A 25,355-nucleotide genomic window follows, 5' to 3' on the forward strand; every position below is an offset into this window, starting at 1 on the left:
ACACCGAACACACCCCCTCCCATCCGCCCCGAGCGGCGGAATGCGCATGCGCACTAGAGAACGGCTCGGGTCGTATTCTTGACGCCATATTGGTACGGTCAAGCCTGATTTTTCCGTATGTGGAATCACTAAAGATGCAAGAACAAAGTCTAGACGCGCCCCCGAGGGGGCCTGTTACCGTTCCTCCTTCTCCTGCCTGCGGCAGCCCTGCCTGGCCACGGCGGCGGGGACGCGCCACTCCCAAGATGGCGGAGAGGGAGAGCGGAAGTGGGGCGGCTCGCGCGGGGCACGCCGGGAAGGCGCTGTGGGCACGTGGCGGCGGGACCGGGACCGGGATCGCGATCGTGACCGTGAGGCGTCGGGGGGGGACGCGGGGCCGGGATGGGAACAGCGAGGGGTCCGAGGAGGCCGCTGGGTTCTCCTGGGGAGGCGGCGGGGGACACCGGCCCGTCCGCCCCGCTCACCCCCGGTGTTTCCCGCAGGCCTGTGCCGGTGCCGCCAGCAGGCCTCGGCCCCGCGGGGAGGCCCACCCGCCGCCACCATGGGCAAGAAGAGCAAATTGGGCAAGAGCCGGAGGGACAAGTTCTACCACCTGGCCAAGGAGACGGGTGAGGGGCTGCGGGACCGGGGGGCTGCGGCCCCAGAACCGCGGGAACCCAGAGCCCCGGTAACCGGTACCCTGTGCTCTCCCTCCCGCAGGATTCCGCTCCCGCTCCTCCTTCAAGCTGCTCCAGCTCAACCGCAAGTTCCAGTTCCTGCAGAAGGCCCGGGCGCTGCTGGACCTGTGCGCGGCCCCCGGCGGGTGGTGAGTGCTGGGGGGTCCCCGGGGCGCAGCCGGTGTCACCCGGTGTCACCTACTGCACGGGTGGCAGCGTTTGGAACTGGGGGCTGTGCTGGCATCCTGCTGGAGCTCTGATTCTCTCTGTGCTTCCCAGGCTGCAGGTGGCTTCTAAATTCATGCCGGTTTCCAGCTTGATCATTGGTAAGTGATGGGACATGGTGGGGTGGCCTGAGGGGACAGGGACCTCCACGCAGTCCTTGGATGTGACTGGAGAAGAGTGTGATAGATAAACTTACTCAATACAGACAGAGTCTATGCTCAAGAGAAGTTTATTGTAGTAGAGATAAGCAAAGCAGCGCTGGGTGCGTGGGGAATCTGCGTTCCACCTACACGCATAGCTGACAAAGTTTTTAGTGGTCATTATATACCCCCGCTTTGTTATTACAATTCTCTATTTTGGGAATTATCCCACCTACTAATACATACTCATACTAATAGGTACGCACGCTCTGTCTTGGTGTTAGGGTCTTCTCTCCCCATCCGGTGGTCGTCAGGATGAAGGCTCTCATCTTGCTCAGTTTGTCCTTTATCTGAACTCGGGGGTCCTTGTAGAAAAAAATCACTGTCCTTCTGGCTTTGGCTGATGTTTCTATTATCTCCCCCATTTGGTCATCTTCTTGTCCTTCAGTCCACGATTTATCTGTTCCTGTTCCTGTGTTTCGGTACATCTGGTTTCCTCAAAATAGACTCAGAACATCCTTATCAATAACATGAGCCATCTGCCATCCCATTTAACTAGCAACAGGAATCACTAGGTCGCTCTAACATTTACTACAAGAGGGATCTGGCGCCGGGGAGACCTTATTGTGGCCTTTCTGGACTTAAAAGGGGCCGAGAAGAAAGATGGGGACAGACTTTTGAGCAGGGCTTGTTGCAATAGGACAAGGGGTGATGGTTTGAAACTAAAGGAGGGAGATTCAGGCTGGACATGAGGAAGGAATTGTTGTCCCTGAGGGTGGTGAGAGCCTGGCCCAGGTTGGCCAGAGAGGTGGTGGCTGAACCATCCCTGGAGACATCCCAGGCCAGGCTGGACGGGGCTCTGAGCAACCTGAGCTGGTGCAGATGTCCCTGCTCAGGGCAGGGGGGGCACTGGGGGAGCTTTAAGGTCCCTTCAACCCAAACCCTTCTGTGATCCTGAGCTGGGGATCCCAGCAGGAGGAGGGGGAAGTGGGAAGCCCCGTGGGACAGGCTGGAGCCCAATTTTGGGGGGGTTTCGGTGCTCACATCTCTTCCTCACTCCAGGAGTAGACTTGGTCCCCATCAAGCCCATTCCCAACGTGGTGACGCTGCAGGAGGACATCACCACCGAGAAGTGCCGCCAGGTACAAACCCGTGTCCCCTTCCCTGAGTGTCACACGCCCATCTGGATCTCAGCAGGTTCCTCTAGGAGGGGGGTGGGCATCACCCCATGTCCCCTCACCTGCCCAACTGGGGTTTGTGGAGGGGGGAAAGTGAACTGTTGGGAGGACCTGGGGTGGGACCAACATCTGTCCCTGTTCCTCAGGCCCTGCGCAAGGAGCTGCAGACCTGGAAGGTGGACGTGGTGCTGAACGATGGAGCGCCCAATGTGGGAGCCAGCTGGGTGCACGACGCCTACTCCCAAGGTGGGGCCCGCCTGGGGCTTTCCCAGTCTGGGGGGACACAGGGCAGGGGGCAAATTGTGTGCTGTGTGACAGGGAGCTGGGCGGTGGGGACGGTGACAACCCCTGACTGCTCTTTTTCCTTCCCCCTCCAGCCAACCTGACTCTCATGGCCCTGAAACTGGCCTGCGAGTTCCTCTGCAAAGGCGGGTGGTTCATCACCAAGGTGTTTCGTTCCCGGGACTACCAGCCACTCCTCTGGATCTTCCAGCAGTTCTTCAGCAAGGTCCAGGCCACCAAACCCCAGGCGTCCCGCAACGAATCCGCTGAGATCTTCGTGGTGTGTCAGGGTGAGCAACCGGGGGAACCTGCAGCTGTGGGGATGGGGCTGGGAAAGACCCGCTGATGTCTCTGGTTTCTCCGTTGCAGGTTATCAGGCTCCTGACAAAATCGACAGCAAATTTTTTGACCCAAAATACGCCTTCAAGGAGGTGGAGGTTCAGACCAAGTCTGTCAGTGAGCTGGTCAGCAAGAAGAAACCGAAGGTATGAGCTCGTTTCGCTGGGCAGCAAGGCCAAGCACATGCTAAATGTGCTGGGACTGGGGCCAAAGAGATCATAATAAATGAAGTTTCTCAGAAAAATGAAAGGTCTGGGGATGCAAAGTGCCAGAAGAGCCATTTTGGGGAGGTTTACAGCCTTAAAGGGTGATGGGGAAGCAGTGACTGAGTTGCGAGGCTGGGGATGGGTCAGTAAAACCCTCCCTGCAGTCACTGGCCGCTGGGTTTGTGTCTCTGTGAGGTGTCTTTGGGACACAGGATGCTAAAGGATGCGACAAGTGGCCTCAGCTGGGCATGGAGCTTCACAAATGTGTCACTGTCACCTTTGGGTGTCTGAGGCGGGACTGGGTTACATCACGGAGCTGGCAGGCCGGACCTGGTGACCTGCACTTGTCCTTAAGTCCTGCGGCCGCATTAAGGTGGACACCACAGCAAGACACGGGTTCCGTGACATCATTCATCCTTTGGGGACGGTCGAAGCTGGTTTTGTGCCCTGCAGCAACTCAAACAGCACTTTTCTCCCGCAGGCAGAAGGTTACGCAGATGGTGACACCACCCTCTACCACCGCTTCACCCTGATGGACTTTCTCAAGGCTCCCAACCCCGTGGATTTCCTCTCCAAGGCCAACGAGGTGAGTGCCTGAGGTGAGGTGGATTTTGGTGGCCTCAGAGATGTACCCAGGAGTGCACAGAAATTAAAAGAGGGAGCCAGAGGCCCCAGCGATGGCTCTGTTTGTGTCCAGGAGCCTGCCTGGAGTTTAGCCAGTCATTCTGTATTTTATAAGCTGATTATTCTTACCAAAGAAAGAGACTTGATGTAGATACTGTGACCAGCAGGCCCAGGGCAGGGACTGGCCCCTGTGCTGGGCACTGAGGAGGCCAAACCTCGAATCTTGGGGACAGTTTTGGGCCCCTCACACCAAGAAAGCCTTTGAGGTGCTGGAACGAGTTGAGAGAAGGGAACAGAGCTGGTGAGGGGCTGGAGCGCAAGTGTGATGGGAGCGGCTGAGGGAGTTGGGGGTTCAGCCTGGAGAACAGGAGCTGAGGGGAGACCTTCTGATCTCTGACCTGCCTGAAAGGAGCTGGGAGCCGGGGGGGGTCGGGCTCTGCTCCCCAGGAACAAGCGCCAGGAGCAGAGGAAACGGCCTCAAGTTGCGCCAGGGGAGGTTGAGGTTGGATCTGGGGAACAATTTCTTCCCCCAAGGGCTGTGGGGCATTGGAACAGGCTGCCCAGGGCAGTGCTGGAGTCACCATCCCTGGAGGGGTTGGACAGACGGAGATGAGGTTCTCAGGACATGGGGCAGTGCCAGGGATAGGTTAACAGTGATGGTCTTGATTCTGTGATTCTGTCCATGCTTAATTAATCTCCCTCCGCTCTATCCAGATCACACTGGGGGACGGGGAGCTGGAGAATCACAGTTCCACCACGGAGGAGCTGCGGCAGTGCTGCAAGGACATCCGCGTGCTGGGCCGCAAAGAGCTCAGGTACTGGGTGGGACTGGGATGGGACGTTACACCGGCCCTGAGGCATGTCTCTGACAGTTCACCTCCCCGCACAGAGCTCTGCTGAACTGGAGGACGAAGCTGCGGCGTTTCTTGGCCAAAAAGCTGAAAGAGCAGGCGAAGGAGCTGGATATCAAGTAGGAATACAGGGCTGGCCATGGGGTGGCGGAATGGGCTGGCTGCCAGGAGAGAGACTCTGAGCTCTTTTCCTTGGGCAGCCTGAGCTCCGGTGAGGAGGAGGAAGGCAAAGAGGAGGAGGAGAAGAAGAAAAAGTCGTCGCCAAGAGCCACAGCGGATGAGGAGGTGAAAGAGGAAGAGGAGGAGGTAGAGCTGGCATTGGCAGAGATGAAGGCCAAGGAGCTGGCGGAGTTAAAGAGGTAAAAAGAGTTCAGATGAGCAGAACCGGGGGGCTCCAGCCATGGGGACAGCGGCTGGTTGTGGCGTCTGTGGCTCTGGGGTCCTCAGGGTCGTTTTCAGGCAGGTGACATGGCTGTTCCACGCTTGTGTCTGTCCCCTTTGCCCTGGCGCTGGGGACCCGTCACAGGGGGGTGACGGTGCTGCTGGGTCCCCAGTCCTAGGGGGGATCTGGCACTGATGTGGCAGTGGCTGAGCCGGGGGGAGGGAGGTGGCCTCGTTCCTTTGCCTCCTCCTTAAAAGAGGCTGAGAATAAAGATGGGGACAGACTTCTGAGCAGGGCCTATTGCAACAGGACAAGGGGTGATGGTTTGAAACTAAAGGAGGGAGATTCAGGCTGGACATGAGGAAGGAATTGTTGGCCCTGAGGGTGGTGAGAGCCTGGCCCAGGTTGGCCAGAGAGGTGGTGGCTGAACCATCCCTGGAGACATCCCAGGCCAGGCTGGACGGGGCTCTGAGCAACCTGAGCTGGTGCAGATGTCCCTGCTCATGGCAGGGGGGGCACTGGGGGAGCTGGGAAGGTTCCTTCAGCCCAAACTGTTCTGTGATTCTTCTCCAGAAAGAAGAAGAAGATCCTGAAAGAACAGCGGAAGCAGCGGGAGCGTGTGGAGCTGAAGATGGACCTCCCTGGTGTCTCCATAGCTGATGATGGTGACACCAGCATGTTCTCCCTCCGGACTATCGGCAGGACACCGGTATGTGGGGCAGGGGGACACTGGGCCCCTGGATCTGTCAGTGGCAGCGACAGGCACATGGCTGATGATCTGTAGTGTGTGACTCCAGTCTTGCTTTCATTGCAGCTGCTGAATGAGATGACCCGTGGGGACATGGCTTCGGCAGACGCTCTGTTAGAGATAGGACCTGGGGACGATGACATTTACGTCTCGGATCATGAGGAAGAGGATGATGTATCCCTGGCCAGCGACCTCGACCCAGAGGAGCTGCTTGAGATAGAAGCTCGTCAGCGGCGGCTGGAGCGGGAGAGGCGAGAGCAGAGTGCGAAGAGGTGAGCGGCCTCCCTGGGAGCAGCCCTGGTGTCCGGCAGCGGGTACACGCACCTCGTCCTGGCTGGGGGACACTAATCCTGCTGCTCTTTGTTACAGGGGGAAGTTTAAGCAGAAGGAGGAAGAGGAAGAAGAGGAGGAAGAGAAAAATCCCTTGCTGGTACCTCTGGAGGAGAAGTCGGTGCTGGAGGAACGACAAACCAGCCTGTGGTTCGGGAAGGTGAGTTGTGCTGATGCAAACAGGGCAGTGTCACCCCAGCATGACCCCAGGGCTGCCCCGTGTCCCCTCACCAGCTGCTCCCCGTCCCCAGGACGCCTTTGCCGGCATCGAGGATGACGCGGATGAGGACCTAGAGCTGGGGCAGTCGCAGATGTTGGCTGAGAAACAGCGCGAGGCACAGAGAGGTGAGCAGGGGGCGCAGGGGCAGCCCCACGACCCGTCTGGGGCACTGGGTCAAACTGCGACGTGGACGCTGCTCTGAGCACAACCAGAGATCTCCAGGGGTTGCTTCCATTACCCAATTACTGAGCTGGCAATAATGCAGCATTAATGATCTGGGTCTCTAGAGGAATGACCTGCAGGGGTCTTTGCCTCAACTCTTCCTCACCCAAGCGGTTCTTGTTCCCCAAAGCAGCGAGAAAAGGGCAGAAGACGACGGTGGTTCCCCAGGAGGAGGCTCCAGCCGAGCCCCCGCCTGCCGCAGACGCAAGACCCGATGCCGATAACGTGCAAGACAATCAGAGCAGCAACGACGACACCAGCAGCGACGATGAGAGGTGAGGGGGGATTGGGGATGTTCCCCCCCAGCTCCGCAGCCCTGCAGAGCTGAGTAGGGGGTGAGGACCCCATCCCTGACCACTTTTTTCTCTCCACAGCCCACCCACACCGGTGGGGAGGAAGCGGGGCCGTGTGGAGCCATGTGGCTTCGAGGTGGTGCCCATTGAGAACCCGGGTGAGTGAAGGAACTGTCTGCACCCGTGGGAGTCCCTTTTTGGGGACAGGAGGCAGGGTCAGACCAGGCTTTTCTGGGTTCCAGGACTGCATGCTGCTCCTTGGGTCTCAAGGCTTTAATCTTTTCCAAACACTACTGAACCTACCACTGTTAGGAAAAAATTTTTCATGGAAAGGGCTGTGGGGCATTGGAACAGACTGCCCAGGGCAGTGGTGGAGTCACCGCCTGGAGGGGTTGGACAGACGGAGATGAGGTTCTCAGGGACATGAGGCAGTGCCAGGGGTGGGGGAACGGTTGGACTTGATGATCTTGAGGGTCTTTCCAAACCAAAATGATTCTATGATTCTATAACCAGCCTGGCTGGGTCACTCCAAAGGATTTTTAAGGCTTGCAGTCTTGTGTTTTGGTATTAATATATAAAATAGTGCTGGCTTTGCTTTTCTTTAAGTCTTAACTGATTATTTAATAGGCCTACGCAGCTACGTTTTGATTTCTCACTGTTTCATAGTGGTCTGGTCTCCCTGTTAGCTGTGGAAGTCTTGTTCCTACCGTAGTACACAGAGCTGCAGGGTAGGGGAGCTGGTTTTTGTTGGCTTACTGGTGGGGTTTTTTTGGGTAAAGGCAAAAATAAGTGGCTGAAATCTGAGTAGCTGGCAAATGTTTTTCAAAAAGATCTCCTTGTAGATGTTATTTGATTGAAAAGATTTTTTGTCTCCCTGTTGACTGTGGGTTACCAGGGAGCAGAGCCCGACCCCCCTTGGCTCCAAGCTCCTTTCAGGCAGGTCAGAGATCAGAAGGTCTCCCCTCAGCTCCTGTTCTCCAGCTGAACCCCCAGCTCCCTCAGCCGCTCCCATCACACTTGTGCTCCAGCCCTTCACCAGCTCCGTTCCCTTCTCTCAACTCGCTCCAGCAAGTTTCTGGTAGAGGCAAAAATAAGCGTCTGTATCTGAGTAGCTGGCAAATGTTTTTCAAAAAGGTCTCCTTGTACATGTTATTTGATTGAAAACATTTTATTTATTTTTCAAAGTAGGCAAGATACCCTTTTCTTGAAGCATTTAGTTTGGTTTTCACATTGCTTTCTTTGACACACGGTGTGAATTTTGGGGCTGTCCTATCCAGGGACAGGAGTTGGACTCGATCCTTGTGGGTCCCTTCCAGCTCAGGCCATTCGATGATTCTCTGATCTCTCCATCTGCTGCAGTGAAAAGAGCCCGTGTCCTGGATGCGGAGGGGCTAGCGCTCGGCTCCGTCATCGCCACCTCCAAAAAAGCCCGTCGGGACCTGATCGACGACTCCTTCAACAGGTACGTGCGGTTGCGGTGGCAGGAGGAGCAGCGTTCAGTCCCCAAACAGGAGCCAGGCCACGGGTTGGCAGATATTGCTGTGGGGACCTCATGTCCCGCTCACAACTCACCCGAGTCGTCCCCCCACCAGGTATTCCTTCAACGAGGAGGAGGGCGAGCTGCCGGAGTGGTTCACGGAGGAGGAGAAGCAGCACCGGCGCAAGCAGATCCCCGTGGACCGGCAGACGGTGGAGGCGTATCGGCAGCGCTGGCGCGAGATCAACGCCCGCCCCATCAAGAAGGTGGCGGAGGCCAAGGCGCGAAAGAAGCGGCGGGTGAGTGGGGCTGTGAACATGGACTGTTCCTCTCCCGGGTGCTCTGTCCCGCCTTGTCCCTCACCCTCGCTGTCCCCACAGATGCTGAAGAAGATGGAGCAGATGAAGAAGAAAGCGGAGGCCGTGGTGAACACGGTGGATATTTCAGAGAGGGAGAAGGTGGCGCAGCTGCGGCGGTGAGTGGTGATGCTGGGAGCCAGATCCTTCGTGTTTTGCTGGGCTCAATCACAGGGACATTGTGAATACTCGAATCCTGGGTTCGTCTCTGGGCTCCTCATGACAAGAAAGGCCTTGAGGTGCTGGAGCAAGTTCAGAGAAGGGAACGGAGCTGGGGAAGGGGCTGGAGCACAAGTGTGATGGGAGCGGCTGAGGGAGCTGGGGGTTCAGCTGGAGAACAGGAGCTGAGGGGAGACCTTCTGATCTCTGACCTGCCTGAAAGGAGCTTGGAGCCAGGGGGGGTCGGGCTCTGCTCCCCAGGAACAAGCGCCAGGAGCAGAGGAAACGGCCTCAAGTTGCGCCAGGGGAGGTTGAGGTTGGATCTGGGGAACAATTTCTTCCCCAAAGGGCTGTGGGGCATTGGAACAGGCTGCCCAGGGCAGTGGTGGAGTCACCATCCCCGGAGGGGTTGGACAGACGGACATGAGGTTCTCAGGGATATGGGGTAGTGCCAGGGGTGGGGAACGGTTGGACTCGATGATCTTCAGGATCTTTTCCTACCAAAATGATTCCGTGACATCTGCAGCTCAGGTGCAGCTGTGGGGTGGGAGAGCAGGAACAGGAGCCCTGTCCTGGGGCACGAAGTCCTGGCGGAGCAGTGGGACCCAATACTGGTCTTTGCATACGGAGCTAGAGCTGGGTGGGGTTGCTGGGCTGTCGGTCTCACCTTTTGCCAATCTCCCACAGCATCTACAAGAAGGCTGGGCTGGCCAAGGAGAAGCGGCAGGTCACCTACTTGGTGGCTAAGAAAGGCGTGGGACGCCGAGTGCGCCGTCCTCCCGGTGTCAAGGGTCAGTTCAAGGTCGTCGACAGTCGCCTGAAGAAGGATGTGAGAGCTCAGAAGCGCAAAGAACAGAAGAAAAAACGCCACAAGTGATGTGGGACCGGCCAGGGACTCTGCTTCCTGTGGCAGGGCTGCCCTTGGGGGCAGCCAGCTCGCCCTGCTGCTGTCCCCTATCGTGGGGACAGGGACTTAACCACGCATCCTGACAGTCTGTGCCTTGATGTGACGTTGCCTCCTGTCCTCTGTTGGGACAGGAAGGTTTTATTTGGCCTCAGCGCTGTAGCATCGACCCCCTTCCATCTCTGGATCTCTCACCATTGCCGGCTGCTGGGAGACTCTGGCCCAGTGGAGGTGGCACGAGCATCCATGCCAGCCCTTGCTGTCCCCAGTGAGGTTGTGGCTTGGGGACAGCTCCCTGGGCCACATTTGTCACCGCAGTTGCAGGACGGCCTGCAGAGAGCAGCTCCTCAGTTACAGCAGAATTAAACTCCAGTCTGAGGATGTCCCAGGACGTGTCCTGATGTGGCGAGGGGCCTGTGCTGTGACCATCCCCACCGGCCTGTCCCCACCCTCCTCCATCCGTACCCCCTCTGGGTGTGGGACCCTGCAAGTTTAAAAGAAGACCAAGAGAAAGCGCACACTTGAGAAAATTTATTTATTTATACCCAGGGCAGGGGCTGGGGGGCTGCAGCTTCTCTCTGTCAACACCTGAATCTGTTGGATTTGCAGAGGTGGCCCCAGGTCCCTCTTGGTGACAGTGGCACCATGTTAGTGCCTGGAAGGGGGACGGGTTGAGTGGCAGTGGGGACCTGCTCTGGGGGGGACCAGTTGCTGTGACAGGAGGAAGGTCTCAGTCCCCGGACAAGGGGAGATGCCAGACCTGGTGCCCCAGAGCTCCCTGGGGTGGTGGGAGGGGGAGGCACCGCGATGTCCCTGTAAAGCCACCGCTTGGGTGTTCAACCAAAGTCAAATTTAGGACAAGAGGGAGCAGCCTCAAGTTGTGCTAGAGGAGGTTGAGGTTGGATCTGGGGAACAATTTCTTCCCCAAAGGGCTGTGGGGCTTTGGAACAGGCTGCCCAGGGCAGTGCTGGAGTCACCTTCCCTGGAGGGGTTGGGCAGACGGAGATGAGGTTCTCAGGACATGGGGCAGTGCCAGGGCTGGGGCAACAGTTGGACTTGATGATCTTGAGGGTCTTTTCCAACCAAAATGATTCGATGGTGGGGATTCACAAAGCAGCTGCTTCAGGCTGTGCTAGAAGTTCTGCTCCTGCCCGTCAGCCTCTTCAAAACCAAATGGGGGTGCTGTGAGCAGAGTCCCCCCTGCCCCCCCTGCTGAGCTCCGTCCCCAGGAGCTCAGTGTCCCGTCCCCCATGTCACCCCAAACCCCTGGCTGGGAGTTCCACAGGGTGCACAGGAGGCTTGGGAGGGGGGCTGAGCCCCCCAAAAGAGGCACAGCTCCTGGACACCTGGATCCATCCCAATCTCCAGCCACCTCAAACTGGCCAGCAAGTCCTCGTTGATCAATCTGAGGTTCCTGGGTTCCTCCATCCCATCCCTGCCCTCTGTCCCCAGGGGCTCAGCACAGCCCAGCTTGGCCCGCGGGGGTCCCCACCAGGGTCCCAATGTGGGGGTAACCCCTCTGTCCCTACCTGAGCTGCAAGGCGCGCTGTAGGCAACGTCCACGCGGTCACCTGCGACGGGAAGGGCTGTGACCAACGGGCTCAGGGCGAGACATTCCCATTAACGAGCCAAAGCTCGTCGATGTGAACCAAGTGTCCAGCCAGCCCCACTCTGAGGCACAGGGGTGCAAGGGGGGGCTCACCGGTCTCGTAGTAGTCGTACAGCGTCACGGTTGCCGGCTGGAGGTTCCTCACCGGGAAGTCCTGCCTGGCGGTGAAGGTCAAGTTCTCCTCCTCCTTTGTCAGCTGCGGAGACAGGCCAAGGGTGAGGTGCCACCGTCCACGATGGGGAAGGGTCCCCATGTCCTGGTACATGGGGTCTGGCTCCTGTCCCCATGCCACACTCACCTGGTCCAGGTAAATTGTCACCTGGTCGGGCTCCACCTCCACCTTCTTCACCAGCTTCTGCCTCTTCAACTGGAGGGACACAGCTCAGGATGGGTAGTGGGTTCCCCAGCTGGGACCAGCATCCCAAATGGGGGTCTTTCTGTGTCCCACTGCCTCCAAGGGACAGACCCAATGCCGGGCAGGGTGTCCCAGATGCTCCTCACCTCCACCATGGAGCTCTTGTCCGGGATGTAGCCAGATGGCAGCTTGGCCTCGATGACAACCATGTTGGTGGCCGGACGCTCCCCAGTGTACCTGACAAGGCAGAGCCCCAGAGGGGGTTGGGGTTGGGGTCTGCCCTCCCTCCTTGGCTGCCCCCAGCCCCCCCAAACCCAGCGGGCAGCCCCAGCCCATACCGTGCCCAGAGGACGAGGTGGAAGTGGGTGCTGGCATCACCCCGGCACTCCCTAGGCTCCGTCTCCACGCGGAGGTCGAACGTCCCCGTGCTCGGAGGGGGTGGCACGTTATAGCGCAGGGTCACCTGGGATGATACAAGGGGGTCAGAGCCACCAAGCGGGTCTCACACAGGGACAGGGACCCCTGGCCGTACCCACCTGCACCAGGGCACAGCCCTGCCCGCGGGCTCGCACCCCGTACAGCCCCGGCAGCTCCGGCAACACTGCCTGCTGCAGCACCAGCCGGTTGCTGTTGTTCAGCACAAAGTCCTGTGCAGTGCCCGTCGGGGACGTCACTGTCACCGCCAAGTCCCCGTTGCTGCCGTATGTCAGGGCGGCGTACTTGGCCAGAGCTTGCAGGGCCACCACAGTGTCCTGGCCACGGAGAGAGTTGGTGGAGGAAAGGGAGAAGAAGCCATATGAGGAGCAGCTGAAGTCATAGAATCATAGAACCATTTTGGTTGGAAAAGACCCTCAAGCTCATCAAGTCCAACAGTTACCCCAGCCCTGGCACTACCCCATGTCCCTGAGAACCTCATCTCTGCATCTGTTCAACCCCTCCAGAGATGGTGACTCCACCACTGCCCTGGGAAGTTACTGGGTTTGTTCAGCCTGGAGAAGAGAAGGCTGAGGAGAGACCTCATCATGGTCTGCAGCTTCCTCACAAGGCAAGGCGAAGGGGCAGGTGCTGAACTCTTCTCTTTGGCAACCAGGGGCAGGACCCAAGGGAATGGCAGCAAGATATGCCAGGGGAGGTTTAGGTTTAATATCAGGATAAGGTTCTTCACCCAGAGGGTGCTGGACACTGGAACAGGCTCCCCAGGGAGGTGTCATGGACCCAAGCCTGACAGGATTCAAGAAGCAGTTGGACAATGCCTTCAGACACATGGTGTGAACTGTGGGGTTGTCCTATGCATGGACACGAGTTGGATTTGATTATCCTTGTGTGTCCCTTCCAACTGAGGACATTCTATGACTCTATGAAAGCACCAAGCCAGGGTCACCCCTAATTGCAGCCACGGGGTGGGGGGACACCTGGACCCGCCCTGCGGACCCTGGTACCGGTACCTGCGTGGAGGCAAAGCCCCCGTAGGGGTTCTGCTGCTTGCTGAGCCAGCGGACGATCTGGGATGCAGTCCCCATGTCGGCAGAGGACACTTGGGGCTGGGACAGGTAGGCCAGGAGGACATAGGCTGTCATCTCCACCTCCGCCGGCGCAGCGGCCGCCCAGGAGGGCTGCGATGGGGGCAGAGCCTTCCCCTTCCTCTGCCAGTGGAGCTGCCCCTCTGGGAGAGATGGGGGGTGAGCTCAGACCCCCACTCCAGGAGCGCTGGGGTGGGATGGGGTGACCCAGGCAGGGGGTGGCATCACCCAGAGGTGACACGGCCCGTGTCAGGGGGTACCTGTGCTGACGCTGTGCTGGGCCAGGCTCTGCAACCGCGCTCGCTGCTGCTCCACGCGTCCCGCCAGCCCCAAGACGTAGGCGAGCAGCGCCTGCGTGTAGGGGTCGTCCGTGGCCGCAGCCTCCAGGCACCGCAGGGCTGAGCTCACCGTCGGGTCCTGGCACGGGACCGGGGTCAGGAACCAGCCCACGGGCATGGACATCGCTCAGAGACCCCACTTCTGCCCAGTGAGACCAGTGGCACCCAGGTGTGGCAAGGAGGTGGGCTGGCACAGCCAGACCGCCTGCCCCGGCACCCGTCCCCACCCCAGCAGCCCCGCCAGGGAAGATGGGGTCATCCTCACCGTTGGGGACAGCCCCAGCTCCAGCATCGCAGCTGTGACATAAGCTGACAGCGAAAGCTCGTCCGAGACGCCACCCTGCAAAGGGGACAGCGGAAGATGGGTCCAGCCATGCCGTACCACCAGTACAGGGACTGCCCCAATGCTGAGACCAGGGACATGCTGGGGGCTACTCAGCCCCCATATCATAGAATCATCAAGACATTTTGGTGGGAAGAGTCCAGCCATTAACCCAATCCTGGCACTACCCCATGTCCCTGAGAACCTCATGTCCGTCTGTCCAACCCCTCCAGGGATGGTGACTCCAGCACTGCCCTGGGCAGCCTGTTCCAATGCCCCACAGCCCTTTGGGGAAGAAATTGTTCCCCAGATCCAACCTCAACCTCCCCTGGCGCAACTTGAGGCCGTTTCCTCTGCTCCTGGCGCTTGTTCCTGGGGAGCAGAGCCCGACCCCCCTGGCTCCAAGCTCCTTTCAGGCAGGTCAGAGATCAGAAGGTCTCCCCTCAGCTCCTGTTCTCCAGCTGAACCCCCAGCTCCCTCAGCCGCTCCCATCACACTTGTGCTCCAGCCCCTTCCCCAGCTCCGTTCCCTTCTCTCAACTCGCTCCAGCACCTCAAGGCCTTTCTTGGTGTGAGGGGCCCAAAACTGCCCCCAGGATTCAAGGTTTGGCCTCCTCAGTGCCCAGGACAGGGGGACAATCACTGAATTCCCCCACCCACCCACCTGCAGAGCGTTGTTGAAGAGCTTCCCCACGCTGCGGAAACAGCCCGTTCCCAGCTGCTTCTTCTGCAGCCAGCTCAGCGCATCCGTGATGTGCCGCTCCTCGATGGCCACGTAGGCTCTGGCTTGCCCGAAGGACTTGAGGACAAATGCTGTCAGCCTGCAAGCCAGAGAAAGATTGGAGGGACAGAAGGCTGGGGCTTGGGTACGCTTGGTGGCAGGAGGAGCCCTGGGACCCAGGAAGATGCCCCTGGCCAGCCTGTCTAAGCCCCGTGTTGTCCTCACCAGGTGTTGCCACTGGGGTCGCTTTTCCCAAAGGCACTGTAAGAGCCATCATCATGTTTGTAGAGCAGCTCTCGCTGGTACCCTATGGGGAGGAGATTGGGACGAGTCTTTACACGGTGTTTTTTATACCCCAGAGGCAGCCTGGAGCCCAGATGCAACTCAGGGTAGGTAGGAAATGGGGAGGGGAGATATGGGGTGGTGGTTGTCCCTCAGCAGAACGGCAGGGGGATCATAGAATCGCAGAACAGTTTGTGTTGAAGGGACCTTAAAGCTCATCCAGTCCCACCCCTGCCACGAGCAGGGACATCTGCACCAGCTCCGGTTGCTCAGAGCCCCGTCCAGCCTGGCCTGGGATGTCTCCAGGGATGGTTCATCCACCACCTCTCTGGCCAACCTGGGCCAGGCTCTCACCACCCTCAGGGACGACAATTCCTTCCTCATGTCCAGCCTGAACCTCCCTCCTTTAGTTTCAAACCATCACCCTTGTCCTATCACAACAGGCCCTGCTCAAAAGTCTGTCCCCATCTTTCTTCTTGGCCCCTTTTCAGTCCAGAAAGGCCGCACTAAGGTCTCCCCGGAGCTTCTCTTCTCCAGCTGAATGCCCCAACTCTCTCAGCCTGTCCTCCCAGCAGAGCTGGTCCAGCCTCGGGTCATTCCTGTGCCTCCTCTGGCCCCTCTCCAGCAGGTCCGTGTCTTTGAGGAAAGGAGGGACCGGGGACACTCACCACTCTGCAGGAATCCCTGTGCCCTGGCACGGATGTCGGGGTGCAGCTGCCCGCTCTTCTCCAGGTACTGCTGGATGTAGATGTTGGGGGCAAAGCGGACCATGTTCTGCTCCCCACAGCCATAGGGCATGGCCAGGAGGCAGTCCAGGTTCTGCAGGGCGTTGCCCATGATGTCACCTGCCCCAGGGGGACACGATGAGCATCATCATCGGCTCTGCCCACCATATCCCCTCCCGTCTCATCTTCGGGTGGAGCTCTGCAGCCTCCCTGCTGCAGTCAGTCTCCTGTCCCCTGCATGCCCATTACCCATCACGGTGACATGGGCTCGCTGGGAACCCTCCAAGATGTTTGCAGGAACTTCCAGGGAGATCTCTTCAGTGACTGTGGAGAACAATGAGAGTGGGGACACCCAGCTCCTCCTGGCCTGGCCCCATGGCCCCCTCATCCACCCTTCTCCCCACTCTGACTCCCCTGTGGCCTCGAGGTTGGCTTGGAGCATCTCAGCCAAGAGTGTGTATGGACCCTGGTCCTTGGCTCCTTGGCCTGGTGGCCCTTCCTCCAGTGTCCCCACAGCACTGCTGGACACCCCTGGCTGATCCTACCTTCCTGGCAGAGCAGGGAGTTGTGCGCCTTCTCCACCAGGATCCCCCCGGGCTGTGGGGAAGCAGCAACAGGGTTGGTCAGAAGAAGGGACCAGCCGTGTCCCCATGTCCCCCAGGGTCACCTCTGCAGCCCAGGCTTGGGGCTGGGTGCTGTCCCACTCCCGGTCCTCCCGCTGCAGCCCAAGGGCTTCTCAGACCCCATCCCAAACCCATTCCACTCGTCCATAACATCTGACCTGCACCAACAAGGGCTTTATCACAGTGTCCATGCGCCCCTGGGCTGGCACCACGGGCATCTCATTGCCGCAGAGCTCCTCGGAGCTGAGGGCCTCGGTGCTGACGGTGATGTTCACCTCCCCTGCAAGGGGGGGCACTCAGTCCCCATGGAGCCCCCACTGTGGCCCCACGGGCTTCCATCAACCCTGGGGCTTTGTGCAGGGCTGACTGGTTTGGGATGGGGGTCACCAGGTTGCAGAGAAGTGCTGGGGGCAATGGGGAGGGTGGGAGTGGAGTGGAGAGCTTGCTAGGTGGCCTTGCATTTGGTCCCACCCTCTCTGCCCACCCCATCCTCCAAGGGGGTCCCCAAGCAGCAGGGCAGGGGTCCCCGCATGGCCCTGGTGCTCGGTACCCAGGCTGGTGGCTCGCATGCCCCATCGGAAGGTCCTCGCTTCATCCGCGCAGATGCAACCACCGTACACCTCGTCCACGCTTGCTGACACCTCAAGCTCCGCCGACTCCGCCAGTGTCACCTGAACCTGCCGGACCACGGCCATGGCTCCATCAGCCCCCGCCAGACCCCAGCCCCAGGGCTCCCTCCCCAGCCCCACTCACCCGCAGGCACTGCCGCAGGTAGTTGAAGACGGTGGCCACGAGGGTGAAGGCTTCGTGGCGGACCACAGCGTAGGGCAGGGCCAGCTCCACGAAGAAGGGCTTGAAGGCCGTGAGGGTGGTGGCCGGGGCCAGCCCCAAGCCCTGGGGGGACATGCAGAACATCCCGGCTTCCCACTCGGTGATCGCATCGGGCACCGTCACCGTCACCTCTGCAGAGCCGCCCTCTCTGCGGGATGGAGAACATCATGAGGCCGTCCCACCATGTTCGCCCACAGCTGGTGTCATCTCCAGCTGGGCTGGCTCTGTCCTCATGGGAGAACGAGCCATTCTGAGGTGCCCAACCTCCCTCCCCACAGGAGGGGAGGTGGGGAAAGGACCATCCCCATGGGGACTGTCCTCACCCCACGGGGACCAGGTCCCACAGCCACGTCTCTGGGAAATACGTCCGGGGTGCCGGTGGCTCTTCCTGGACAGCAATGGTTGGCATTCTGCGAAACATTACTGCTGGCATATCAGTTTCTTTCCGCAAATAGCCACCATAAGAGTTAACAAAGCCACCTGGAAAAGGCAGAGCAGAAATTAGGGTCGACACGTCTCTGCATCTCAGTTGGACCTTGCCTGCAGCCAGCCCAATGGTGGCCAAAATCCTTTTCAATCCTCTTCAATCGCTTTGATGCTGAGCAGGTTTTCAGGATGGCTCCAAGTCCCCTTGAGGACACAGGAGCCATTACCAGGTACCGGCTCTTTGCTCTTTTCTCATGAGGGCCATGCTGACCTCTGGGACCTTGGGGACCGTGCATCCCAACCAAGCGGAACCTCCCCTTGCAAACATCGTTGGTCTTGGCATTGGTGAAAAGTTTCAATGCTGCGTTCTGTGAAAAAGAAAAGAGGTTGTCCATCTCCAAAACCCAGCAGGAGGAATATCCTAATCTCTGCAGGAAAGAGTCACAGGGCCGCAGAAGAAGATAAGTGGTGAAGGACCAGAGCTTGGGGTCCGCAGGAGAGACCTTTGCCATGAGCGTGGCTTTCACAGAACGTTGCTGTGGTTTCTTGGTTCCTGGATGAAGAGAAACCAGGAGATACAGTTGGGCAGGACCTTTACCTGAAATAACTTGTACGTGTCCATCTGGGAAGTCCTCCCAAAATGTAAAGGTAAGTGATGTCTCCTTGGAATGTAAAAGAGGCCTCGCTCTCTTGGTACAGGTGAGATGATGGGAATGTCAAAGTCATGGAAATAGTCCCAAGAAAATTCTGAACAGAGTGGTGGGTCTCGAATGCTTCCAGGGTAGTTGAATTCAGGGAGTACTTTGTAGACCTGGGAATAAACGTGTGTCTTAGGTACAAAACCATCCAGGCACCTCCCCCTGCCCAGGAGCAGGACTGTCCAGGAGCCACCACAGCACTGAGTCCCTACGTGAGAGGTCCAAGCCAATGTCATCTCTTCCCCCCCAGCATCCCTGGCTGGTCCCTGGAGCTGCAGAAGGGACCCTGGGCATTGCCACCACTCACCGCCTCCGCATTGAGCTCAGCCTCAGGCTTCAAGAGAAGCACGCTGCGGTCCACGGCACGGATGGCACACAGGGACCCCGGGGCAGCATCCAGCTCCAGCTGCAGTGCTGAACCGGGCAGAGCCCTGTCCTCCGAAAAAGCCATCTTCACCTGGAGAGGGACAGAGGCATCAGGGAGCAAAGGCAGGAGGGGGAAGCCACCTCCCATGGAGGAGCAGGACAAAGCCACAGACATGGAGGTCTCTTCTTCCCAGAAAGGGTTATTGGGCATTGGAACAGGCTGCCCAGGGCAGTGCTGGAGTCACCATCCCTGGAGGGGTTGGACAGACCGAGATGAGGTTCTCAGGGACATGGGGTAGTGCCAGGGGTGGGTTAATGGTTGGACACAATGATCTTGAGGGTTCTTTCCAACCAAAATGATTCCAGACAAGGATAAAATCAAACTCGAGGGTTTGGGTATCAGAGCATGGGCTGAAGAGACCTTGAAGCTGTGATACATCTGGAGCAGGATGGACCTCAGGGCGTGCAGCTATGGACAAGCCAAGGAGTGATTCCCCCAACTCCAGCAGTCTCTGCTCACCTTGCTGGGGAAGCACTTGTCCACCTTGAGCTCGGTGCTGTCAGCCACCATCTCGCCGTTGGGCAGCAGCACATAGCCCAGCACCCTGGCCGTGGGCGCCAGCTGGAGGCCGATGGGCAGCTCCAGGGAGAAGGAACCTCTGAGCCCTGGGCCGTGGGACAGGAGGGGAGATGAGGACCAGGCATGGAGAGCAGAGCCCTGCACAGCCCACGTACACCTCAGGACCTACCAGCCTCTGCAGGCAGCTCTTTCCTGAGGACGGTGACGATGGTTCCCTTGGCCAGGACCTGCAGAGGAGGAGATGAGAACAACAAAACTGATGCTTCCTGTGGAAATAAATGCCCTGATGGAGGATGGACCCAAGAGTGAGAGTGTCAGGACACTTTTTGACCTTGCCCAGTTTCCCGCCCGCCCAACACCTCCCATTGGCACGCAGGTCCAACAGTACCAGCAGACACCTCTACTAACAAGCCTACGTCTCTCAGTCTAGCCAGGACAGATTGCTCATTGTCTTGGCCTCAGGTACACAACCACAAATGTGTGTGTAGATGTGGTCCTAGGCATACAACCACCCTAACACCTGCTGCCCTCCCTCCCCAGGCCAGGACTCACCAGGAAAACCACATCCAGGCTCTCTAGCTGGGTCCCCAAGGCCTCCTTGCTGAAGATGAAGTCCACCCAGAGCTGCTGGGGTTGGCCACAGGGCAGCTCACCCTCCAGCCGGCGGATCCGCAGGAAACTCCTGCTCGCCGAGAAGAAAGGGCTGAGAGACGTGTAGGCTTTTTGGTAGATGGGCGTCGAGCCACCATTCTGGGTGTCAGCTGTCTCATTGACTTGACCCTGAGTGGTGGAAAATCAAGGTGGTGAAGCCATCCAGAATCCACGAGGTGCTGGTACCAACACTGGGCACCACTGATGCGGGTTCTTGGAGAGGTGCCCAACCCCATATTGCTGGAGAAAGCAGCACAGGGACCCCCAAGGGGTGGGAGACGAGTCCCTTACATGCAGGGTGACCGTGCCACTCCAACCAGAGGTCTCCAGCTCAAAGGAGGCTCTCCCCGATCTATCTGTCAGGAGGGTCCGTCTTGTGTCTTTTCCTCCCTGGCTAATGACGAGCAAGAGCTGCTTCTGCGGCAGCACGGAGCCGTCAGCTCCCTTCAGCAGCATCTGCAGCGGGGCAAGGGGAGATGCTCCAGTTTGGGGTGGGAGAACAGGGCTGGGGGGTCAGCAGGAGCAGAACTGGGTGCAGTGGAGCCCCAGGGCTGTGGGGACCCCTCCCTGTTACCATCCCAGTGTAGGGAATGCCAGGCTTGTAGAAATCATCGGTGTTTTCAAATGTGACGGTGAGGATTTCAGGTAAAATCTTGCAGCTCTTGGTGTTTTTCAGCTCCAGCCCTGTGGAGAGGGAGCGGGGAGCTGAGGGTGTTGGGGGGACACAGTTCAGCTGCTGCTGACTCCATGGTGCAGAAATGGACATTTTAGGCTTTCCCTCTGCAGATGGCAGCTTTGAGTACCGTTTGCACCTCCTACAAGAGGAGTAAAACCTCTACAGTGTGTCTTAAACCCAAAACCAAGGTACGGCTGGTTGCAGAGACTTCACAAAAGGCACTCCACCAAATAATCGTGATGCAGGGCCACCTTGGTGCTGGTGGCCCTGGGGACAACCCTGGGGACAGAGGGAGGAAAGGAGGAAGAAAGAGAGAGAGAATGAGAGGGACGAAGGAAGGGAAGGGGAAAGGGAAAGGGAAAAAAGAGAAAAAGAAGAGAAAATAAGAAGGGGAAAAAAAGGAGAGAGAGGGAAAGAGAGAAAGATGAGAAAGAAAGAGGCGTTTCTCTGGTCAGAATTAAAAGTACTGACCTGGCTCATATCCCCACCTGGACCTGGTCCCTGCACACGTGCACCCCTAAATCACAGCTTTGCTTTTGGGCCTCCCCAGAGAAGATCAACACCCTTGTGCCTCCTGCACTCGGGTACACACAGGGATGAACCAAAACCCTGCAGTAGCAGCAATGCCCGTGCCCGAGCAGAACACCCTAGTCCCTACCCGTCCCATCCTCCACCAGTGACGCCTGAACCTGGAATTGCTTCTGATACATGGAGCTGGTCAGGTTGAAGGCAGCCAACAAAACTTCTGTTGAAAAGCAGCCGTTCTTCTCGGTCTGGAGGGATAGAGTCAGCCCCATTAGCAGCAGTCCCGGGGAGGAGCTGTCCCGGTGGTACCCACACCCCCAGCAGTGCTCACCTGCCCCCCAAGCTCAATGCAGTTCTTCTCTCTCCGGGGGTCGACAGGAGGGCTGTAGTGCCGGCACAGGCTGGCCTGGACCTTCCCTTGGACGGGTTTCCCGTAGGTGTACCTGTTGGGTGGAGGGTGGTGAGGCTGTTCCTGATGGACCACGTCACAGAATCATAGAATCATTTTGGTTGGAAAAGACTCTTAAATCATCAAGTCCAACTGTTACCCCAGCCCTGGCACTGCCCCGTGTCCCTGAGAACCTCATGTCCGTCTGTCCAACCCCTCCAGGGATGGTGACTCCAGCACTGCCCTGGGCAGCCTGTTCCAATGCCCCACAGCCCTTTGGGGAAGAAATTGTTCCCCAGATCCAACCTCAACCTCCCCTGGCGCAACTTGAGGCCGTTTCCTCTGGTCCTGGCGCTTGTTCCTGGGGAGCAGAGCCCGACCCCCCCTGGCTCCCAGCTCCTTTCAGGCAGGTCAGAGATCAGAAGGTCTCCCCTCAGCTCCTGTTCTCCAGCTGAACCCCCAGCTCCCTCAGCCGCTCCCATCACACTTGTGCTCCAGCCCCTTCCCCAGCTCCGTTCCCTTCTGTGAACTCGCTCCAGTGATCATGTCGGATCCCCCCATCCCCTCCCCTGGCGCAGCCTGTTTTGGCCTCACCGTCCACAAATCTCCATCTGGAACTTCTTGTCCTTCTCCAGCACCACGGCGGGGAGATCGATAGTCATCTCAAACTTGGGCAGCACTGATGGAGAAGCAAAAGGAGAGGGTTGTGACTCCCATGACAAGGACAACAATACCTGGGTGGCCTGAGAGGGAGCCCAAGACAAGCTGCCCACAAGGACATGCCATGGTGAGTCCCTCCATACCATATTCCTCCACGCTGAAGGAGTGCCTCTTCCCCTCCACCTCGATGGTGTACGTGCCCAGCACCGGCTCTGCTGCCAGCGGGAGGGACAGGTCCACGATGCCCTGCTGTGGGGTCACCTCCCGCCACTGCGCGATGCGGTTCCTGCTGGGATCCTGCACACAGGGACACGTGGCTTCAGCACCCCGGGGACCCCAGCACCCCGTGATAAAACAGCCCATGGCTGCGTTGTGCTTCTCCTTTCCCAGCCATGCTGCCCTCCCAAGCACACACTGCCCAGGAGCCTCCTTCCATATCCCAGACTGACCTTCAGGAACACGAGGGGCAGCTGCAAGGCAAAGAGAAGATGGTTAGAGGAGACATTCAAAGCCTTCCTTGGGGTCTCATATGAATACTGAACACAGTATTTTTGAGTCGGGTTCAGTCTCTTCACCCAATCAACAAGCAAGCCTGCTGAAGCCTGCGTGAATGCAGCCACCAGGTAGAGCTGCCTGGGGCAGGATCCCAAGGGGAAAGGTGCTGGGTGACTCCCACAGCTCTCTCACAGCTTGCCAAGACTTGCAGAGGAGCCCTGTCACTTCCCCACCACTCCAGCCCTGCTCTCATCCCTGGAGACATCCCAGGCCAGGCTGGACGGGGCTCTGAGCAACCTGAGCTGGTGCAGATGTCCCTGCTCATGGCAGTGGTGGCGCTGGGGGAGCTGGGAAGGTCCCTTCAACCCAAAATATTCTGTGGCTCTATAATTCTTACCTTCTTATTGCTGGGAGTGAAGTCTTTATCCAAAGAGACAATGCGAAACTTCACTGGAAAAAGCAAATAGGGATGCAGAAGTGAGTGAGTGGTGTCTTCATCCACAGGGATGGGAGTTCCCATGGGGAAGGTGGATGGAGATCCACCCTGAGCCCTGCAGTGGGGCACTGCCCCCCAAGCAGCACAGCCTCCAGCATGTCCTGGCATTGTTCTGGGCTAGTGCTGTGGGTCCCAGTGCATCCCAGCATGAGCCCTCCTATTCCCCTGCAGTGCAGGAGCAAGGCTGAGCCTCCTGCAACCCTCTCCCGCCAGGTCCTTCAGCCCAAGTGGGATACTCCATCTTGCACCCTCACCTTGCTGCCCAGGCTTGTAGACAGCCTTATCTGTCTGTATGAAGATCCCAGGCTCCAAGGCTCTCAGCATCACCTTCTTCTTCTTGGAGACATCCAGAGAATCTCCCTGGATGGAGACGTGCAGGTCTACGATTTCCTCCTTCCCTTTGGCAGGAGCTGGAGCCTGCCAGGGGAAACACCAGGCAGGGGGTGAGGACGAGGGACATGCCATGACCAGGATGCTCTTGGTGACCCACAGCACTCCCCACCCACAGGGACACCTTCCCCAAACCAGGGGCTGGGAAGAAATATCCCCCCCAACACCCTGCCCTAGTTTGCAGGTCTGCTAGAGGGGGATTATTTCTAGGGTGAGCCTAGAGTTGTTTTGTCTGCATGGAGAATGAGACCCTACCAAAAGATGGGGAAGCCATGCTTGCTTCCAGCCCCATGTGGGACCACAGCCTCATGCTCAGGGAAGCTGGTGGAAATTGTTCTGCCTGGAGACACCAGGGTGTCCAGGGCATCCCCCTCCACACTTATGGCTGTGTGTGGGGTGACACTCACGGGGAAGGTGATGTCCAGGTACAGACGAGGCTCCTGGACCTTCCTCTCCAGCAGGGTGATGTTATGGGTCTTGTCTGTTCTCTGCAGCTGTACAGTCACCTGGACGGGCTCATGGAGACCACTGAGATGGACCCACAGCATCGCTGTGTGGGGGTGGTAGATCACAGCTGGGGATGTGACCACATAACTCCTGGCAAGGAGAAGTGCTGACCTGAGAGGCCTGCAGGTGAGGCACATCCCAGGAGGGACCCCCATGGAGGTCTCGAAAACTCTTGGGTGCACAGAAACCTGTGCTGGGGCACAGGGCCACCTCCCCCAGCCTCCCTGCTCTGCTTCTGGGCTCCCCTTGACTTCTTGGCTCAGCAAAGCCAAGGTTCTGCTCACACATGGGCTGCAAGTGAGGCAGCACCTCCAATAAACCATCCCAGGGCCACCAGTGCCAGCAGCCCTGGGGTGCCAAGTCCATAGAATGATAGAATAGTTTGGGTGGGAAGGGACCTTCAAAGCTCCCCCAGTGCCCCCCCTGCCATGAGCAGGGACATCTGCACCAGCTCAGGTTGCTCAGAGCCCCGTCCAGCCTGGCCTGGGATGTCTCCAGGGATGGGGCATCCACCACCTCTCTGGCCAACCTGGGCCAGTATTTTACCACCCTCATTGTAAAAAATGTCTTCCTCATGTCCTCATGCCCATGATGTTCACAGGCAGGGACAACCCACCAGCCTGAGTGTTTCCACCCTGGCCAACAATCACATACACGGGAAGGACTATTTCCCACTATATCCTGCCAAGGAGCCAAGACTAAATTTCCTCCCATGAGACACGGACAGACAGACAGACAGACACAGAGAGGGCTTACGGCGCTGCAGATGCCCCAGCTGTGAGGTGCAGGATGAAGAGCAGCAGGGTGGGCAGGGCAGATGGGGACCTCATGTCTCCAGCTGCACGTGGACGTCGGGGACAGCCACAGCCTCCTTCTCCAGATGCTGGATTGCTGAAGACCCTTGTCCGCTCTGCCGCAGGCTCTGCAATGAGATCTTTGCTTTCCATCCACTGAGCAAACAAGGGGTTGGCAGAGGGATCCAGCATGGACCTGCAGATATAGCCAAGGCAACATTTACCATCTGCCCACAGTCTCCTGGGTTCAAGGATCTGATGGATTTTTTGCAATTTGAGGAAGGCTTCCCATAGGCTATAGAGGTGCTAAACCAGGGGCAGGACCCACCTACACACTGGTTTGCTGGGAAATGATGGCAGGAGTGGGAATGAGTTCCTCAAATGAAAGTAGGCAGCACATAATGAGAACAGCCTGTGAGTTGGTGGCAAATTCTCAGAAAGGGTTGTTTCCAGGTATTGCAAATTTAGCCAAACAGTAGCTGTTTGGGCTGATTGCAGGTACCATGCTGTCTTTTTGCCCAGTTTCCTCCAATTTCATCAAATCAGTTATGGGCACAGGAGTAGAATGGTGTTAGGCTGTTGTGCCATCTCCACCCTGTCTCATTGCCTGGGAGCTGGACACCAGCTGGGACATGGGCTGAGCTGCCCCTTTCCATCCTAGTGGGAGTCTGGGAAAGTTGAGGCACCTACACAACAGCTCCACAGTGTCCCCAGTGCATCTCCTGCTCCAGGGTTCTGTAGCCCCCTTCCCTTTGGGGATATGGGGACAGGCAGAGGCAGCGCTGC

At 58.3% G+C, this 25,355-nt stretch overlaps 2 protein-coding genes across 3 annotated transcripts; one reads left to right on the forward strand and one right to left on the reverse strand.

The window, feature by feature from the left end:
* The first annotated feature begins 297 nt into the window (after positions 1–297).
* Positions 298–9,978, forward strand: FTSJ3 (FtsJ RNA 2'-O-methyltransferase 3). Of its 2 annotated transcripts, none has more exons than XM_065650826.1 (22): positions 298–350; positions 483–608; positions 700–805; positions 936–982; positions 2,084–2,163; positions 2,346–2,445; positions 2,577–2,771; positions 2,851–2,966; positions 3,508–3,612; positions 4,365–4,465; positions 4,540–4,620; positions 4,702–4,860; positions 5,457–5,592; positions 5,698–5,903; positions 6,001–6,121; positions 6,213–6,306; positions 6,534–6,678; positions 6,778–6,854; positions 8,056–8,158; positions 8,289–8,472; positions 8,554–8,648; positions 9,376–9,978. In XM_065650826.1, the coding sequence occupies exons 2-22, from the start codon at positions 542–544 to the stop codon at positions 9,563–9,565; spliced, it is 2,508 nt and encodes an 835-aa protein (XP_065506898.1). In that variant the 5' UTR covers positions 298–350; positions 483–541; the 3' UTR covers positions 9,566–9,978. The 2 variants fall into 2 exon arrangements, with proteins under 2 accessions (XP_065506898.1, XP_065506900.1); XM_065650828.1 differs by having other exon boundaries at positions 6,537–6,678.
* A 130-nt stretch (positions 9,979–10,108) lies between these two features.
* LOC135997906 (alpha-2-macroglobulin-like protein 1) lies at positions 10,109–24,761 on the reverse strand. The gene is made up of 36 exons (XM_065650825.1): positions 24,532–24,761; positions 23,676–23,865; positions 23,133–23,295; positions 22,780–22,832; positions 22,337–22,357; positions 22,031–22,184; positions 21,822–21,906; positions 21,171–21,282; positions 20,973–21,087; positions 20,213–20,322; positions 19,930–20,094; positions 19,540–19,767; positions 19,157–19,214; positions 18,928–19,073; positions 18,349–18,498; positions 17,942–18,154; positions 17,615–17,711; positions 17,241–17,397; positions 16,840–17,065; positions 16,637–16,763; positions 16,245–16,366; positions 16,009–16,060; positions 15,713–15,787; positions 15,407–15,583; positions 14,682–14,763; positions 14,400–14,556; positions 13,680–13,754; positions 13,337–13,493; positions 13,002–13,219; positions 12,093–12,308; positions 11,895–12,019; positions 11,703–11,793; positions 11,500–11,568; positions 11,295–11,397; positions 11,122–11,163; positions 10,109–10,753 (listed from the first exon to the last, which is right to left on the reverse strand). Exons 1-36 carry the CDS (start codon positions 24,759–24,761, stop codon positions 10,725–10,727), a joined length of 4,590 nt encoding a protein of 1,529 aa, XP_065506897.1. The 3' UTR covers positions 10,109–10,724.
* Positions 24,762–25,355: the final 594 nt, after the last annotated feature.

Source organism: Caloenas nicobarica, chromosome 24, assembly GCF_036013445.1.
Source record: "Caloenas nicobarica isolate bCalNic1 chromosome 24, bCalNic1.hap1, whole genome shotgun sequence".
NCBI lineage: Eukaryota > Metazoa > Chordata > Aves > Columbiformes > Columbidae > Caloenas > Caloenas nicobarica.